The sequence below is a fragment of the Mobula hypostoma genome, chromosome 6 (genome assembly GCF_963921235.1).
Source record: "Mobula hypostoma chromosome 6, sMobHyp1.1, whole genome shotgun sequence".
In the NCBI taxonomy this organism is placed as follows: Eukaryota; Metazoa; Chordata; class Chondrichthyes; order Myliobatiformes; family Myliobatidae; genus Mobula; species Mobula hypostoma.
The window spans coordinates 191879404-191898698 of NC_086102.1; the positions used below are offsets into that span (position 1 = coordinate 191879404).

Sequence of the window (19295 nt, forward strand, 5' to 3'; positions counted from 1 at the left end):
CATACACTCTTGATCTTTTCAATGATTTCAAGGTCCCTGGTCCCAAGCATCTTATTTTCACCATGGATGTCCAGCCCCTATACACCTCCAGCCCCCACCAGGGAGGCCTCAAAGCTCTCCATTTCTTTCTGGACACCAGACCCAGCTAGTTCCCCCTCCACCACCACTCTCCTCCGTCCAACGGAACTTATCCTCACTCTCAATAATTTCTCCTTTGGTTCCTCCCCCCTTCCTTCAAACAAAAGGTGTAGCATTGGTCCCAGCTATGCCTGCCTGTTTGTCAGCTACGTGGAACAGTCCATGTTCCAAACCTTTTCCAAATCCCCAACTTTTCGTATGCTACATCGATGACTGCATTAGTGCTGCTTCCTGCATCCATGCAGGGCTTGTCAACTTCATCAACTTTGCCTCAAACTTACACCTTGTCCTCAAATCTACCTGGTCCATTTCCAACAACCCCTCCCCTTTCTCAGTCTTTATCTCCGGAGATAGCTAATCTACTGATGTCTACAATAAACCCATGGACTCTTACAGCTTCCTGGACTATACCTCTCCCTACCTTGTTACTTGTATAAACGCCATCCCCTTCTCTCAATTCCTCCATTTCTGCCGTATCTACTCTCAAAATGAGGCTTTTCATTCTAGAATGAAGGAGATGTCCTACTTTTACAAGGAAAGAGACTTCCCTTCCTCCACCATCAATGTTGCCCTCACCGGCATCTTTTCCATTTCATGTATGTCTGCCCTCACCCCATTCTCCTGCCAGCCCATCAGGGATAGGGTTCCTCTTGTCCTTATCTACCACTCCACCAGCCTCTGCATCCAGCACATAATTCTTTAGAACTTCTGCCATCTCCAACAGGATTCCACCACCAAGCACACCCTTCCCTCCCCCGCCTCCCCCCACCCCAATTTCTGGTTTCCACAGGGCTCGCTCCCTACGCGACTCCATTGTCCATTCGTCCCTCCTCACTGATCTCCCTCCTGGCACTTATCCTTGCAAGTGGAACAAGTGCAACACCTGCCCCTACACCTCCCTCACTACCATTCAGAGCTCCAAACAGTTCTTCCAGGTGAGGCAACACTTTACCTGTGAGTTTTTTGGGGTCATCTACTGTATCTGGTGCTCCCAGTGTGGCCTCCTGTATATTGGTGTGAGACCCACTGTAGACTGGGAGACCACTTCACAGAGCACCTATGCTCCATCCGCCAGAAAAAGTGGGATCTCCCAGTGGCCACCGATTTCAATTCCAACATTTAGTCCATGGCCTTCTTTACTGTTGCAATGAAGCCACACTCAGTTTGGAGGAGCAACACCTTACATTCTGCCTGGGTAGTCCCCAACCTGATGGCATGTAGAGTGATTCTTTAACCTTCCGGTGAATCTCCCCACCTCCTTCACTATTCCCCATTCCCTTTTCCCTCTCTCACCTCATCTCCTTACCCGCCCATCACCTCCCTCTGGTGCTCCTCCCCCTTTTCCTTCTTCCATGGCCTTCTGTCCTCTCCTATCAGATTCCCCCTTCTCCAGCCCTCTATCTCTTTCACCGTTCAACTTTCAACCTCTTTTCTTCATCCCACCCCCTTCCCAGTTTCACCACCATTCCACCATGGCTGATCCTGGATTCCACTCAACCCCTCACACCTGCCCTCTCGCCATCACCTTTGATGCCCTGACCAATCAAGAAACCGCCAACTTCCACCTTAAATATACCCTGGACGTGGCCTCTGTGAAAGAGCGTTTCACAGATTCACCTTTCTCTGGCTAAACTCCTCCTTACCTCTGTTCTAAAAGGTCACCCCTCAATTTTAAGGCTGTGCCCCCTAACTCTGGATACCCCCACCATAGGAGACTTTCTCTCCACATCCATCTTATTTAGTTCTTTCAGCGTTCATTGGCAGAGTCAACAGTGGATGCTCTCAGAAAAATCTAAATTGTTCTGCATATCTTGGTGTGTGTGTTTTAACAATTTTTGTTAAGTTTGTATCTGCAAATGTGGAACTAGAAAGAAGTAACAATAATAAATACATAAATAATATTCTAAATCTAAGGTCGTATCACTATACTCAACTTTAAAAATTTTGAATTTGCTCAAAATATATTTCTATCTGTTGTGATTAACTTTGGGCTTGAATCAAGAACTGTTAAATGTTATAAAAATTAAATCCAAAAAGAAACAAACAGGTATACAAATTCGGCCTTAGTCATCTGACTGAAACACACAATGTAGAGTCATAGAGAAGTACAGCACAGAGTCAGGCCCTTCAGTTGTCTGGAGGCCATGCCAAACCACTTCAGCTGCCTAGTCCACTCGGCCTGCCTTTCAGTGATGTATTGTGCTTCTAAATTCAACGCCACTGAAGTTGATGTAACCAGCATCCAGGGGGAAACCATAATGCATCGTGTTTTGCCAATCCTGAATAATCTGCTGAAGTGGATATCATTTCTGAGACTGTGTACACAATATTACTTACAGCAAATCCGAAGGATGACGCACTGTGCCTCATGACAGAAACAGCTGCAAGAGAACAGAGTAGAGACGATCAGTAATTCACCGGAAAATTAATGTAAATGATTGATAGATTCCTCAAAAAAGCTTCGGGTGAAATGTCTGCATTACTTGCTTATGAGTAAGTGTTCTTTCTTTTCCACAAGTTCGATCGGCTGAATGATGCATTCAGACTAAAATACCTTTTGTTACTGTACCCAGTCCCTAATGTTAAGGTGCATATATATCCATCCATTATATTCCTCAGGACAGTTCTACATACTGTAATACTAATAAGTGCATCTAATCCAGGCAAGCAACGACAAATTCTGCTCTCATGTCTATGTTTCATATGGAAATTATAATAAAATTCATGTAAAGTGGATTCTGGTTAATTGGGACAAATCGGGACCAGTATATTTTGGCCCAGAAATTAAACAGTTGCCCCAATTAGTCTTCTTCATGGAAATATTTCAAAAGGTATACAAAAAAAGACAAACCACCATTTAACTGAGTAACAAATTATGTATCTTAATGAAATACAGAACAAATTAGAACACTATCAAAATTACTATGGTAATATAAATAGAGAAATAGAGTACTCACAAACAGAGAAAGCTTGTAGGCAGTGTGAGAGGAAGGGTAGGCAGTGTGAGAGGAAGGGTAGGCAGTGTGAGAGGAAGGGTAGGCAGTGTGAGAGGAAGGATAGGCAGGTGGTAGAGCAGGGAATGCGCTCAGACTGATGTTTTGAAATGTGTCTATTTTAACGCAAGAAGCATCTTGAACAAAGTGGATGAGCTTAGGGCGTGGATCAGTACTTGGAGCTACAATGTTGTGGCCATTACAAAGACTCGGATGGCTCAGGGGCAGGAATGGTTACTTAGAGAGCCAGGCATTAGATGTTTCATAAAGGTCTGGGAGGGAGGCAAAAGAGGTGGGGGTGTGGCACTGTTGATACAGAGATAGCTGCAGAAAAGGAGGATGTCATGGAGGGATTGCCTACTGAGTCTGGGTGGAAGTTAGGTACAGGAAGGGGTCAATAACTCTACTGGGTGTTTTTTTATAGACAATAGTAACGGGGACTTCTCCGTGGATTGTCACCTTGTCGTGGTGGAGAAGCTTGTGTGGTCCTGTGATCCCAAGAGCGATGCCGTCTGGAGCTATGCTCCTGGTAGGGTCACCCATGGCGGTAAGGTCGAGGGTGAGGTCCCTGACAAAGAACAATTCAACCAAGATCTCAACGGTGGAACAGGCAGACGAAGTTACTTCGAACTCAACGGCTGTGAAGGCGGATGAAGTCTGTAACAAATCCAATCATCATCATGGTTTCCATGCCATTGAAATCAGCTGGTTGATTTGTGAAGTATCATGTGCTTCTTGGAGTGCAACATCAAGTGCACGTTAAACAAATACATACACAGGCGTCTTCGCTCTGTGGGCCACTTCTTCAGAATGAAGACCATCAACCTCGACCTCGAGGGATAGCCACGACGAGTAACAGGGACATTGAGGAGCAGGTAGGGAGACAGATTCTGGAAAGATGCAATAATAACAGGGTTGTCGTGCTGGGAAATTTTAATTTCCCAAATATTGATTGGCATCTCCCTAGAGTGAGGGGTTTAGATGGGGTGGAGTTTGTTAGGTGTGTTCAGGAAGGTTTCTTGACACAATATGTAGATAAGCCTACAAGAGGAGAGGCTGTGCTTGATCTGGTATTGGGAAACGAACCTGGGCAGGTGTCAGGTCTGTCAGTGGGAGAGCGTTTTGGTGATAGTGATCACAATTCTATCTCCTTTACCATAGCATTGGAGAGGGATAGGAACAGACAAGTTAGGAAAGCGATTAATTGGAGTAAGGGGAAATATGAAGCTATCAGGCAGGAACTTGGAAACATAAATTGGGAACAGATGTTCTCAGGGAAAGGTACAGCAGAAATGTGGCAAATGTTCAGGGGATATTTGCGTGGCGTTCTGCATAGGTACGCTCCAATGAGACAGGGAAAGGATGGTAGGGTACTGGAACCATGGTGTTGAAAATCTAGTCAAGAAGAAAAGCTTACGAAAGGTTCAAAAAACTATGTAGTGATGGAGATCTAGAAAACTATAAGGCTAACAGGAAGGAACTTAAGAATGAAATTAGGAGAGCCAGAGGGGCCATGAGAAGTTCTATGTTTCTATGTTCTAGAAGGCATTGGCAAGCAAAATTAAGGAAAACCCCAAGGCATTCTACAAGTATGTGAAGAGCAAGAGGATAAGACGTGAGAGAATAGGACCAATCAAGTGTGACAGTGGAAAAGTGTGTTTGGAACCGGAGGAGATGGCAGAGGTACTTAATGAATACTTTGCTTCAGTATTCACTATGGAAAAGGATCTTGGAGATTGTAGGGATGATTTACAGCAGACTGATAAGCTTGAGCATGTAGATATTAAGAAAGAGGATGTGCTGGAGCTTTTGGAAGGCATCAAACTGGATAAGTCACTGATACTGGACGAGATATGCCCCAGGCTATTGTGGGAGGCAAGGGAGGAGATTTCTGATCTTCTGGCAATGATCTTTGCATCGTCAATGGGAACGGGAGAGGTTCCAGAGGATAGGAGGGTTGTAAATGTTGTTCCTTTATTCAGGAAAGGGAGTAGAGATAACACAGGAAATTATAGACCAGTGAGTCTTACTTCAATGGTTGTTAAGTTGATGGACAAGATCCTGAGAGGCAGGATTTATGAACATTTGGAGAGGCATAATATGATTAGGAATAGTCAGCATGGCTTTGTCAAAGGCAGGTTGTGCCTTACGAGCCTGACTGAATTTTTTGAGGATGTGACTAAACACATTGATGAAGGTAAAGCAGTAGATGTAGTGTATATGGATTTCATCAAGGCATTTGATAAGGTACCCCATGCGAGGCTTATTGAGAAAGTAAGGAGGCATGGGATCCAAGGGGACCTTGCTCTGTGGATCCAGAATTGGCTTGCCTATAGAAGGCAAAGAGTGGTTGCAGACAGGTCATATTCTGCATGGAGTTCGGTGACCAGTGGTGTGCCTCAGGGATCTGTTCTGGGAACCCTTCTCTTCGTGATTAACCAATAGCCCAAATAACCGGAATCCAATGTATTTGAATAATGGATAATGTGATCAAAATAACAACTGATTGTCCAAAGGGAAAATAAAAAAAGTTTTGATAAACAGGTGACATTAACCAAAATATTTCAAATTTGAATCTGATACAGTTCAAAGCCATTGTAGATATGTTTTTGAACAAAGAATTTGATAAAATATGTTAAAAAACCTATGTGGATGTATTTCAACCCTGACTCTAGACAGATGATGTTACTAATTTTTCATAAATAATATCATAAACATTACTCACTTATTGTTCTTCATGCTTAGCATGAATGATGAGCTGTGTTAGCAACCCCCTACTCCCTCTGTTAGAGTGTTACTTTACACATTTTCAGCTAATTATGTAACAAACACAAATTCTAAACAGAACCCCTCACCATATGTTTAAGTTTCATTGCATGTTACAAATTTTCTGGTGAAATTGGCTGGATAGGGAATTGAAAAAGACAGTTGGTGTGCTTGCCTTCAGAAGCTGAGAAGAGTTAGGAAGGTGGCATCTGTACAGAACTGTGGTTTGAAAGCTGTTTGAATTTGTGAATAGTTCCGCTCACCACAATGAATCTCAACAGAACTGTGGATAGACTCCAGATCTGATCACCACAGCACATCTGTACAGAACTGTGGATAGAGTGCTATATGAATTTGGCAACAGTTCTGATTACCACAGTACATCTGTATGGAACCGTGGTGCGACTGTAGTTGGAGTGTTGTGAACAGTTCTAATCACATCATAGCTGTACAAATCTGTGGTTCGACTGTAGGTGGAGTGTTGTGAACAGTTCCAATCACATTGCATCTGTACAGAACCGTGGTGGGACTGTAGGTGGAGTATTGTGAACAGTTCTAATCACATCGTATCTGTACAGAACCATGGTGAGACTGAGGGAGAAAGGAAAAGGGTGCTTTTCCACACAGAGGGTGGTGCCCACCTGGAACAAGATGCCAGATTAGGAGGTAAAGCAGATGCAATTACAATGTTCAAAAATAATTCGGACAGGAAAAGCAACAAAGGGTTACAAAACCAACACACACAAAATGCTGGAGCAACTCAGCAGGCCAGGCAGCATCTATGGAAAAAAGTACAGTCGACATTTCAGGCTGAGACCCTTCGGCAGGACTGGAGAAAAAAAAATGAGGAGTAGATTTAAAAGTTGAGGGGAGGGGAGAGAGATGTACAAGGTGATAGGTGAAAATGGGAGGCAGGGAGGGATGACATAAGGAGCTAGGAAGATGATCGGTGAAAGAGATACAGGGCTGGAGAAGGGAGAGTCTGATTGAAGAGACAGAAGGCCATGAAAGAAGGAAAAGGGGGAGGAGCACCAGAGAGTGTGGACAAGGAGACGAAGTGAGAGAGGAAAAAGGGTATGGGGAATGGTTAAGGAGGGTGGGGGAGGGCAGTACCAGAAGTTTGAGAAATCAATGTTCATGCCACCAGGTTGGAGACTACCCAGATGGAGCAAAGGTGTTTCTCCTCCAACCTGAGTGTGGCCTCATCACAACAGTAGAGAAAGGATAGGTTGACATACCTGAATGGAAATGAGAGTGGAATTAAAACGGGTGGCCACTGGAAGATCTCACTTCTTCTGGCGGGAGGAGCGTATGTGCTCAGTGAAGCAGTCTCCCAATCTACGTTGAGTCTCACCGATATACAGGAGGCCACACCGGGAGCACTGGACACAGTATATGACCCCAACAGATCACAGGTGAAATACCACTTCACCTGGAAGGACTGGTCGGGGCCCTGAATGTTAGTGAGGGAGGAGGTACAGTATTGTTCCACTGGCCAGGATAAGTGCCAGAAGTGAGATCAGTGGGGAGAGAGACAAATGGACAACAGAATTGCATAGGGAGCAATCCCTGCAGACAGCAGAAAGTTGGTAGGGGGGTGCAGGATGTCGTTGGTGGTTGGATCCTGTTGGAAATTCTGGAGAATTATCTGCTGGACACGGAGGCTGGAGGGGTGGTAGGTGAGGACAGGCAGAACCCTATCTCTGGTAGAGTGGTGGGAGGATGGGGTAAGAGCAGATATGCACGAAATGGGAGAGGAATAGTTGAGGGCAGCATTACTGGTGGAGGAAGGGAGGCCCCTTTCTTTGAAAAAGGAGGACACATTTCCTTCATTCTGGTATGAAAAGCCTCATCCTGAGAGTAGATGTGGCAGAAATGGAGGAATTGAGAGAAGGGAATGGTGTTTTTACAAGTAAAAGGGTGGGACAAGGTATAGTCCAGGTAGTTGTGAGAGACTATGGGTTTGGAATAAACATCAGTAGATAAACTGTCTCCAGAGATAGAGACAGAGAGATCAGGAAAGGGGAGGGAGGTGTTGGAAGTAGACCAAGTAAATTTGAGGGTAGGGTGGAAGTTGGAGACAAAGTTGATGAAGACAATGAGTTCAGCACGGGTGCAGGAAGCAGCACCAATGCAGTTGTCGAAGTAGTGTAGGAAAAGTGTGGGACGGACACCAGAGTAGGCTTGGAGCATAGACTGCTTCATGACAAAAAGGTATGCATAGCTGGGACCCATGCAAGTGCCCGTGGCTACACCTTTTGTTTGAAGGAAGTGGGAGGAGCCAAAGGAGAAATTATTAAGAGTGAGGACAAGTTCCACGAGACAGGGGAGAGTGGTGGTGAAGTTGGCTCTGGTAAAGCCAGACCAATCTCTGGATTGCCACCTGTACCATACAGCAGTGAGGGTAAGAATAAAATGATTTGGCAGATGAATGTGTGACTGATGAAATGGTGCAGGAGACAGGGGTTCAGATTATGGATCATTGGGATCTCTTCTGGGGAAGGTATGATCCGTGCAAAAGTGACCAGTTACACCTGAACCAAAGAGGGTCAAATATCCTTGTGGGAAAGTTGGCTAGATTTCTTCAGGTAGGTTTAAACTAATTTGGCAGTGGGATGGGAACCAGAGAGATACTGCTGAAGATGAGGCAGCTGGTTTACAAACAGAGGAAATGTACAGTGAGACGCCTAGCAAGGAGACGTTGTTTACCAGGCAAAATTGCTGTCAACGGGATGAATTGCAATGTAAAAGGTGGACAAAATCGAAAAGGCTGATTACAGGACTGAATGTGTTATATTTGAATGTGTGCAATATACAGAATACGATAAATGAACTTCTAGCACAGTTATAGATTGGCATGTATGATGTTGTAGACATCACTGAATCATGGATGAAAGGAGATTTTAGCTGGGAGATTATTGTCCAAGAATACATATTGTATTGAAAGGACAGGCAGGAGGCAGAGGGGGTGGTGTTGCTCTGTTGATAAAAAATGAAATTAAATCATTAGAAAGAGGTTATATAGGGTCAGAAGATGTTGAATCATTGTGGATAGAGCTAAGGAACTGTAAAGGTATAAAGACCCTGATGGGAATTGCACACAGACCCCAAAACGGTAATAAGGATGTGGGCTACAAATTACAATGGGAGATAGAAAATGCTGCCAAAAGGACAATGTTACAATAGTCATGGGGGATTTCCATATGCAGGGAGATTGGGAAAATCAGGTTGGTGCTGGTTTCCAAGAGGGGGAATTTCTAGGATACCTACAAGATGGCTTTTTAGAGCAGCTCATGGTGAGCCCTCTAGCAGATCAGCAATTCTGGAGTGGGTGATGTGCAATGAACGGGAATTGATTAGAGAGCTTAAGATAAAAGAATCATCTGGGAGAGTGATGATAATATGATCAAATTCACCTGAAATCTGAAAAGGAGAAGCTGAAGTCAGATGCATCAGTATTAAAGTAGAGTAAAAGGAATTACAAAGACATGAGAGAGGAATAATCCTAATCCTAATCCTTACCCTCTGTACCATTATAGATACTGTTGTGGGGGTGACCTCCAGGGAAATGCCATGGAGAACAGGTCACTGGGACTGAGCATGGGGCCATGGTGCAGAAAAGGGAAAAAGAGAGAATAGAGGAGGGGTAGTGATAGGAGGGGGGCTCAGTAGCCAGGGGAACAGACAGAGATTCTGTGGACGTGAATGGGACACGCAGATGGTACGTTGCCTCCCAGGTGCCAGGGTCAGGGACATATTGGACCGTGTCCACAGCATCTTGGCGAAGGAGGAGAGCAGCCAGATACCTTGGTACATCTTGGTACCAATAACGTAGGGAGAAAAAGCAAAGAGGTCCTGAAGAGAGAATTTAGAAAGGTAGGTAGAAAGCTGAGAAGCAGGACCTCCAAGGTAGTCATTTCTAGATTAATACCGGTGCCATGTGCCATTGAGGGTAGAAACAGGATGATTTGACAGATTAATGTGTGGCTGAGAAGCTGGTGCAGGGGACAGGGCTTCAGATTCTTGGATCATTGGGATCTCTTCTGAGGAGGAATGACCTGTACAAAGGGATGGGTTGCACCTGGAGCCAAGGGGAACCAATATTATCGCGGGCAGATTTGTTAGAGCTGTCGGGGAGTGCTCAAACTAATTTGCCAAGGGGATGGGAACCAGAGAGAAGGGACTCAGGATTGAAAGGATGGTTAAAAATGCAAAGATAGCGTGCAGTCAGACTGTCAGGAAGAGCAGGCAGATGATAGGAGAAAATTGCAGCCAGCAGGGTGAGTATCAGTGCGTTGGGGATGAAAAATAAAAAAGGGTAGCAAATGCAGCACTCAAGGCATTATATCTCAATGCACAGAGTATAAGAAATAAGGTGGTTAATCTTGTTGCACTTATACAGATGGTCAGGTATGATGTTGTGGCCATCACTGAATCATGGCAGAAGAATGGTCCAAGGTTACACTTTGTGTTGGAGGGATAGGAAGGTAGGCAGAGGGGTTGCCGTGGCTCTGCTGGTATAGAATTGCATCAAATCAGGAGAAAGATGCGACATAGGATCCAAAGATGTTAAATCCTTGTGGGTTGAGTTGATAAACTCTAAGGGTAAAAGGACCTTGATAGCAATTCTATACTGGCTCCAAACAGTAGTTGGAATGTGGACCACAGATTACAAAGTGAAATAGAAAAGGCTTGTCAATAGGGCAATGTTATGATAGTCATGGGAGATTTTAACATGCCGGTAGACTGGGAAAATCAGGTTGGAAATGGATCTCAAGAGAGTGAATTTATTGAATGCCTCTGAGATGGCTTTTTAAACAATTTGTTCAGCCTACTAGAAGATCAGCTACACTGGATTGGGTGTTATGTAATGAACCAGAGACAGTTAGGGAGCTGAAGGTAAAGGAACACTAGGAGGCAGTAATCACAATGCGACTGAGTTCAACTTGAAATTTGATGGGGAGAGAGTAAAGTCTGATGTAGCATTTCAGTGGAGTAAAGGAAATTACAGTGGTATGAGAGATGGGAGCTGACCAATGTAAGTTGAAAGGAGATGCTGGCAGGGATGAGAGGAGAGCAGTAAAGGCTTAAGTTTCTTGGAAAAATGAGGAAAGTGCAAGATAGATGTGTTTCAAAAACAAAGAAATACTCTTTTGTTCTGATCCTTTGTCTTATGACACCTCCATGCAATATGTGAGAGCCTCGCTTAAAGTAAAAATTTAACAAAGATATGTATCTCCAAGCTCTGTCTTTTACTTTCAATTAGTTTTATTTTTTGGAGTTACAATACATTGCAGCAGCTAAATGAGATTGGTGTGGACAGGCATGTCAGCATGGAAGAGGTGGTAAGGAATGGCATGTTTCTGCACTCTCTGATTCACGCCAGAAGCTGATACAGTATGCTTCTGGTGGTATCTATCTTAAATTTATTACAAAAATCAGCAATGGCCTATAAAAGACAACTGTTTTAATCACAGTTACTTTAGCCCCTGGATGTGAATAAACTGCTACTGTTGCTAGCTTTCCTTATTTTGCGCTCTACGTTTAACTTGAGTATAAATGATAAAAATGGAGTTCAAAAATCTGTGGATTAATGACCGAATCACAGAACCAGAAGCTTCTGACTGGAGGTGGTCATGTGGCTCACTATGTTCTGATTAAAAGTAGAGCCCCCACCCCCCCCAGAAGTTTTCATGTTTTATTGTTTTAGAAGGAGCGAGTGCCATTGCTATTACAAAGGAAAAAGTGCTAGACAAACTCAAAGATCTTAAGGTGGATAAGTCACCTGGACCAGATGGACTGCATCTCAGAGTCCTGAGAGAGGTTGCTTATGAGATAATGGATGCATTGGTCATGATCTTTCAAGAATCGCTTGATTCTGGCATGGTCTCGGAGGACTGGAAGATTGCGAATGTCACTCCACTCTTTAAGAAGGGAGGAAGACGAAAGAAGGAAATTATAGCCCAGTTAGCCTAACCTCAGTGGTTGGGAAAGTGTTGGAGTCTATTTTTAAAGATGAGGTTTTGGGGCACTTGGAGACTAATGATAAAATAAGTCAAAATCAGCATGGTTTCTATAAAGGGAAATCTTTTCTGACAAATCTGTTGGAATTCTTTGAAGAAGTATTAAGCAGGGTGAACAAAGGACAAGTAGTAGATGTTACTTACTTAGATCTTCAGAAGGCATTTGATAAGGTGCCTCAGGTGTGGCTACCTAACAAGACAAAATCCAGTGGTGTTACAGGAAAGATACTGGCATGGATAGAGGAATGGCTGACAGGCAGGATGCACCGAGTGGGAATAAAGGGGGCCTTTTTTGGTTGGAGGCCAATAACTAGTGGTGTTCCTCAGGGGCCAATATTGGGACTGCTTTTCACGTTGTTTGTCAATGGCTTAGATAGTGGTATTGATGGTTTGTGGCAAAGTTTGCGGATGATACAAAGACAGGTGGTGAGGTGGGTAGTGCTGAGGAAGCCATGAGATTGCAGCAGGACATTGACAAATCAGAAGAACGGGCAAAAAAAAAGTGGCAGATGAAGTACAGTGTTGGAAAGTATACGATGATACATCTTGGTAAAAGGAACAAAAGTGCAGACTGTTATCTAAATGGGGAGAAAATTCAAACATCAGAGGTGCAAAGGGCCTCTCTCACTAGTCCCCTTCTTGTCTGGTCATTCAGGTTTTGAGGACAGCTCTTCTAGACCGATTGACCGCTGTACCAGTTCCTGATGATTCACTTAACTACACTCCAAGGGACGGTCAGTGACTTGGAAATTTTCTTCTATCTGTCTCCCGACTTGTGTTTTTCAATAACCTTTTTGAGGAGTTGCTTTGAGTGTTCTTTTGTCTTTTGGTGTAGTTTTTGCCAGGATACTGACTCATCAACAGTTGGCCCTTCCAGATACAGGTGTGTTTTTACTACAATCTATTGAAACACCTTGACTGCACATGGTGATTTCCATTTAACTAATTATGTGACTTCTAAAACCATTTGGCTGCACCAGTGATGATTTGGTGTGTCATATTAAAGGGGGTGAGTACTCATGCAATCAACTATTTTTTGTTTTATACTTGCAGTTAGTTTAGATCACTTTGTAGAGGTCTGTTTTCACTTTGACTTTAAAGTCTTTTTTCTGTTGATCAGTATCAAAAAAGACCAAGTTAAATCCACTGTGATTCAATGTTGTAAAACAATAATACATGAAAGCTTCCAGGGCAGGGGCAGGGCAGGGGCAGGGGCAGGGGCGGGGCAGGGGCAGGGGCAGGGGCAGGGGCAGGGCAGGGCGGAGGGGGAGATGAATACTTTTTATAGGCACTGTAGATTGTATCTGCATGGATCTCCTCTGGGTACTCGTGTTCCCCCCACACCCCAAAGACATGCTGGTGAGGTTATAGCCCACACAATAGGCACTACTATTTCATACGGTTTCATGGTAAAAGAATCAAAGGGAAGTCAACAGGTGTGGGAGAGAGATTCAGTTGTAAGGCTGCAGGTAAATACGAGAGGGGAACAGAACGGAGAGGATTGTTCTGGTGCTATTAGCAAGGACCTGACAAGTCAAATAGGTCATTCTGTAAATCAGCAAGTCCCATTCCAATGTCCAAGTCCATACAGTACTGTGCTACAGTCTTAGGCAATATACATAGCTCGGGTGCCAAAGACTTTAAACAGTACTGTAGTAATTTTCTGCATTACACTGTACTACCGCCACAAAAAAAATCATGACATATATGAGTGATGATAAACCTGTTTCTGATATGGGTCTCTATTGTGGACTGAGAGTGGGAAGGAGGCAGGGAAAGGGAATCGTGATTGGAAAAAGGGGAAGGGAGAGGGGAGAGAGCTGAAAGCACCAGAGGGACATTCTGTAATCGAACAGAAAACATAGAAATTTACAGCACATTACAGGCCCTTTGGCCCACAATGTTGTGCTGACTATGTAACCTACTCTAGAAGCTTCCCAGAATTTTCCTACCGAATAGCCCTCTATTTTTCTAAACTCCACGTACCTATCTAAGAGGCTCTTAAAAGACCCTATTCTATCCGCTTCTACCACTGCTGCCAGCAGTGGATTTCACATCCTCACCACTCTCTACGTAAAAAACTTACCCCTGACATCCCCTCGGTACCTATTTCCAAGCACCTTAAAACTAAGTCCCCTCGTGCTAGCCACTTCAGCCCTGGGAAAAAGCCTCTGACTATCCACACGATCAATGCCTCTCATCATCTTATACACCTCTATCAGGTCACCTCTCATCCTCCGTCGCTCCAAGGAGAAAAGTCCAAGTACACTCACCATGGCCTTCTCATGGCCCCTTCTAGCTCTCCTAATTTCTTGAGCTCCTTCCTGGCAACCTTGCAATTTTCTAGAGCTCTAACAGTACCTCCTTTCTTGAACCTTTTGTAAGCTTTTATTTTCTTTTTAACTGGATTTTCTATATCCTTTGTACACCATGGTTCTTTTACCCTACCATCCTTTCCCTACGTCAATGGAACATACCTATGCGGAATGCCATGCAAATGTTCCCTAAACATTTGCCACATTTTTGCCATGTATTTCCCTGAGAACATCTGCTCCCAAGTTCCTGCCTAATTGCATCATTTTCCCCCACCCCAATTAAATGTTTTCCCAAATTATCTGCTTCTATCCCTCTCCAGTGCTATGGTGAATGTGATAGAATTGTGGTCACTACCTCTGAAATGCTCTCCCTCCGAGAGATCTGACACCTGACCAGGTTCATTTCCCAATACCAGATAAAGTACAGCCTCTCCTCTAGTTGGCTTATCTACATTTGCCTCAGGAAACCTTCCTGAACACAACTAACAAACTCCACCCCATCTAAACCTCTTGCGCTTAGGAAATGCCAATCAATCTTAGGAAAGTTAAAATTTCTCATCACAACAACCCTATTATTATTGCACTGTTCTAGAATCTACCCCCTATCTGCTCCACGATGTCCCTATTACTACTGGGGGGGGGGTCTACAAAAACACCCAGTAGAGTTGTTGTTGCCCCTTTCCTGTTCCTGACTTCCACCCACACTGACTCAGCAGACCATCCCTCTGTGACTTCCCCTTTTTCTGCAGCCGTGACACTATCCCTAATTAGCAATGCCACGCCCCCACCTCTTTTGCCTCCCTCTCAGTTATTTTTGAAACATCTAAAGCCTGCCACACTTAGCAGCCATTCTTGCTCCTGAGACATCCAAGTCTCTGTAATGGCCAGTGTCACAGTTCCAGGTATTGATCCACGCTCTAAGTTCATCTGCCTTGTTTATGACATTCCTTGCATTAAAGTAGACTCATCTCAAACCACCTGGCTGAGTGCTTCTTTGCTCCATCATCTGCCTGTCCTTCCTCACAAACTGCCTACAAGCCGTCTCTACTCGTGCTCCAACCACCCCATCCTCTACCTCTTCACTTCAGTTCCCACCCCACTTCAAATCTAGTTTAAACCCTCCCTGATAGCATTAGCAATTGTAATGATCAATAAATCAATTGTTTAGAATCAAGTGACTTTGCCTGTTGTGCCTGCACCCACCCCTGACACTCCTTCGCTGCCACCCGTCCCACACCCCTGCCGTGGTGCTCCATCCTCACCGTTCCCAACACCTTTTGCTCCTGCCAGACTTTCAGTCTCGCTCTCTGCTCCATGCTGACAGATATAGTACTGTGTAAAAGTCTTAGGCATCCCAACTATATATATGTGTGCCCCAGGCTTCCGCACAGCACTGTACACAAGCACTTAAAGTTCAAAGTACTTTTATTATCACAAACATCCCACCTCTCCCAGAAGTTCCAGGAGTCTTCCGCATATTAACAGTGGCTCCTTGATGCCCGCAAATTGTATACAATATCACGGAAATCAATTTTTTTGAGAGCGAGCGAGAGAAAAGCAAGAGAGAGCGCGAGAGCAACCATGAGGGAGACAGCGTGCGCGAGACAGCAAGCAAGCAAGAGTGCCATGGCAGAGTGTTCCAAAAAATATATAAAACGTACGTCACCCCAGACTACACTAAAGTGTACCCCTACCTAATAGGAGTCAAAATAATAACAGTGTTGCTCGCTGCACTGTTTGCAACAGTGACTTTTCTATTGCCCATGGTGGGTTAAGACTGCAAAAGACATGTTGAGGTAATTTTAGCAGGTGTCATTCATTCACTAACATAGCTAACGTTATTTAAACTAGCTGCTAAGGAGCTACTTTATTGAAGACATCCCACCTCTCCCGGAAGTTCCGGAAGTCTCCCGCAAATTGATGGTGCTACCTCCCTGAAATGAGTTTTTGCAGGGTGGGATGTCTGTTATCGAATTATGTATCCATTATACAACCTTGAGATTTGTTTCTGAACTAGCAGACATGAAACAAAGAAACCCCAAAACAGACCCCATATATGTATTTGTCCATGTTCTTATTATGCCTCAACAAATTCTGTATAAGGAACATTGTATTGAGGCCTGAAATACTCCATACAGCCACAAAACACCAATTGACCTTCCCCTGGCTTCTCCCAGGGAGACAACCTTTAATACACATTCTCATGAATCCCATAAACACTTCTCTCTTGATCAATCTGCCATGTGACAGATCATCAGATAGATGCTCAACCTTCTTCAGCTCTGCCCACTACCCTCTTCAAAACACAATGGACTCAATTTATCACATAATTTGCAAGCTGCAATTAAAACTGCAGATATCTGATCAAGCAGAGAGTAACAGTTAACATTTCAGGTCAGTGGAATTTCAGTTGTATTGGGGGGAGGAGTGAGGAAAACAGAGGTGAGGTCTGTGACAGAGTGCACAGCAGGATTATACCAATAAACAAGTACTCTTTTTGCCTTCAAAGATATCATGATAAATCAACAGCAGCTTGCCTGGCTGGACAGAGTAAAACAGAGACAGAATAAACAAAGAATATTACAGCACAATACAGGTCCTTCAGCCCACAATATTGTGCCCACTATTTAACCTAATCCAAGATCAATCTAACTCTACCATCAACCCCCCAACCCTGAATACAACTACATATTCTTTCATTCATGCATCTAACAATCTCTTAAATGTCCCTAATGTATCTGCCTCTACTACCAATCTCCCTAATGTATCTGACTCCACCACCAATGAAGAGTTAAGAAACATAAGATAGAAGAGCAGAATTAGATAGATAGATAGATAGATAGATAGATAGATATACTTTATTGATCCCGAGGGAAATTAGGTTTTGTTACAGCCGCACCAACCAAGAATAGGGCATAAATATAGCAATACAAAAACCACAAACAATCAAACAACAAAATGCAAACTATGCCAGATGGAAAAAAGTCCAGAACCAGTCTATTGGCTCAGGGTGTTTGACCCTCCACGGGAGGAGCTGCAAGTTCGATGGCCACAGGCAGGAATGACCTCCCGTGCCGCCAACGGTTGTAACTCGGTGTAGTGTGGCCAAAGTCCAACAGTAAAAGTTCAATATCCGGTCTACAAACATGTTCCTCGATTGTAATATGACCCGGATTGCACCATCTGTTGTTAACCAGATCAGTAAGCACCCAACTCCTTTACGCTTACCGCTCTCAGTGCACTTCCGGTCAGCCGGAACGGTCTGGAAGCCGTCCATGGAGAAGTTTTGATCGCGTATGTCCTCATGCAGCCCCATTCCAGTGAAACACATAACACTGCACTCCCAAAATGTTCTCTGATGCCTGGCTAGCGCTGTGAACTCATCCATTTTATTACCCACCAAACTCCTCTTCTCCATAAGTCTCTGTTGTCTCGACCCCGTCCTCTTTCCTCGACTTTGTGATCCCCCTCTTCATCCTCTGTGTGTTTTCCTCTAGATTTCAGCAGGGGTGTCTGCCGCTCTGCTCGCTAAACCGGCTGGCATTAGCGCAAGCAGCTGGTCCGTGGAATACACAATGCGACCATGCTTCTGTCCCGCGTGTTGGGATGTAACTATTTCCAGCGCTAAAAACCCAGATAAAACTCTCACAAACAGCATTGGCCTATCGAGTCTGCTCCACTATTTCATCATGGGTGATTCATTTTCCCTCTCACCCCAATCTCCTGCCTTCTCCCCATAATCTTTCATGCCCTGACTAATCAAGAGCCTATCAACTTCTGCCTGGCCTTCTATGGGACATAGTGAAGAATACCACTAGTTAAAAACAAAAGCAAATGAGAAAAGAAAAAAGAAACACGATTTGGAACCAAGAGAAGTAAAACACAGCACTTGGTAGAAGTCTGAAAGAAAAGATAATGTTGAAAATTCTCAGTAAGTCAGGAAGTATTGATGGAGAATGCAGATCTGAGTTGATGTTACAGTGGATGATGTTAGATTTGAACTGCCCTCTGTTGGCTTGCAGTATTCACTGATCCCTTTGTTCTCGCTATGCGTTCCGATCCCTGGAACTGGAAAACTGGTCTCACTTTTCCAGTGTCGATGGAAGGCTTTCAATCTGAAACATTAACTTCTTCCACAAACACTGCTTGAGAAGCTTTCTCAGTCACTTCAGCATTCCCTACATCTAATACTGGCAATCACTGTGCTTCTCTTAACATTGATCAGGCTAGCCTCACAGCTTTGAATTGGTCGGCTGTGAGAGATGCATTTAGCCTAAATGTCCAGGGTAATAAATGGATGGAAAATACATCGAGTACAGAATGTTCAGTTTAAAAGTAAACGTTACTTCAGCTTCAATGACACACACATCTGAATCTGTACAGTTCTTGGCCCCTATGTGCCTAGAAACTGTAAAATGGATATACTACCATCTAATAAGGAAGCAATATGCACGTCAAATAACAGTAAAATATAAAATGAACCTGAAACAACACACATAAGCATTGGAGGAACACAGCAGGCCAGGCAGCAGGTATGGAAATTAATAAACAGTCAACGTTTCGGGCTGAGACCCTTCAACAGGACTGAAAGGAAGGGGAAAGGAGAAATATCCCTGTACACACAACAGACTTCCACATGGTTAGTCATCCAGTGTAAATTAGAAATTACATACCAACAAATGTTAAAAAAAATTTGGTAGCAGATCTTTTTAAATTTATTGATGGTTGCTTGCCTGGGTTAGTTCCTTCAATAATTATTACTGTAAACAATGTAAACAAACAGGAACCATTAAACAATAGATTCTGCAGATGCTGAAATCCAGAGCAACACAGACAAAATGCTGGAGGAACTCAGCAAGCCAGGCAGCATCTATGGGGAGGAATCAACAGTCAACGTTTCAGGCTGAGACAACTTCATCAGGACTGGAAAGGAAGGAGGAAGAAGCTCCTAAGGGGTGGAGGGAAGATGAATGCTGGCGGGTGATAGGCAAAACCAGGTGAGGAGAAAAAGTGAGAGGATGGGAGGGGGAATGAGGTGAGAAACTGAGAGGTGATATGCA

General features: G+C 43.9%; 1 protein-coding gene across 1 annotated transcript in view; it reads right to left on the minus strand.

The window, feature by feature from the left end:
- Positions 1 to 19295, minus strand: part of tmem163a (transmembrane protein 163a) — a 239527-nt gene that overhangs the window by 123118 nt on the left and 97114 nt on the right. The window contains exon 4 of the mRNA XM_063052498.1: positions 2476 to 2519. Within this exon, the coding sequence (XP_062908568.1) occupies positions 2476 to 2519 (44 nt within the window). The remainder of the gene's footprint in view (positions 1 to 2475; positions 2520 to 19295) is intronic.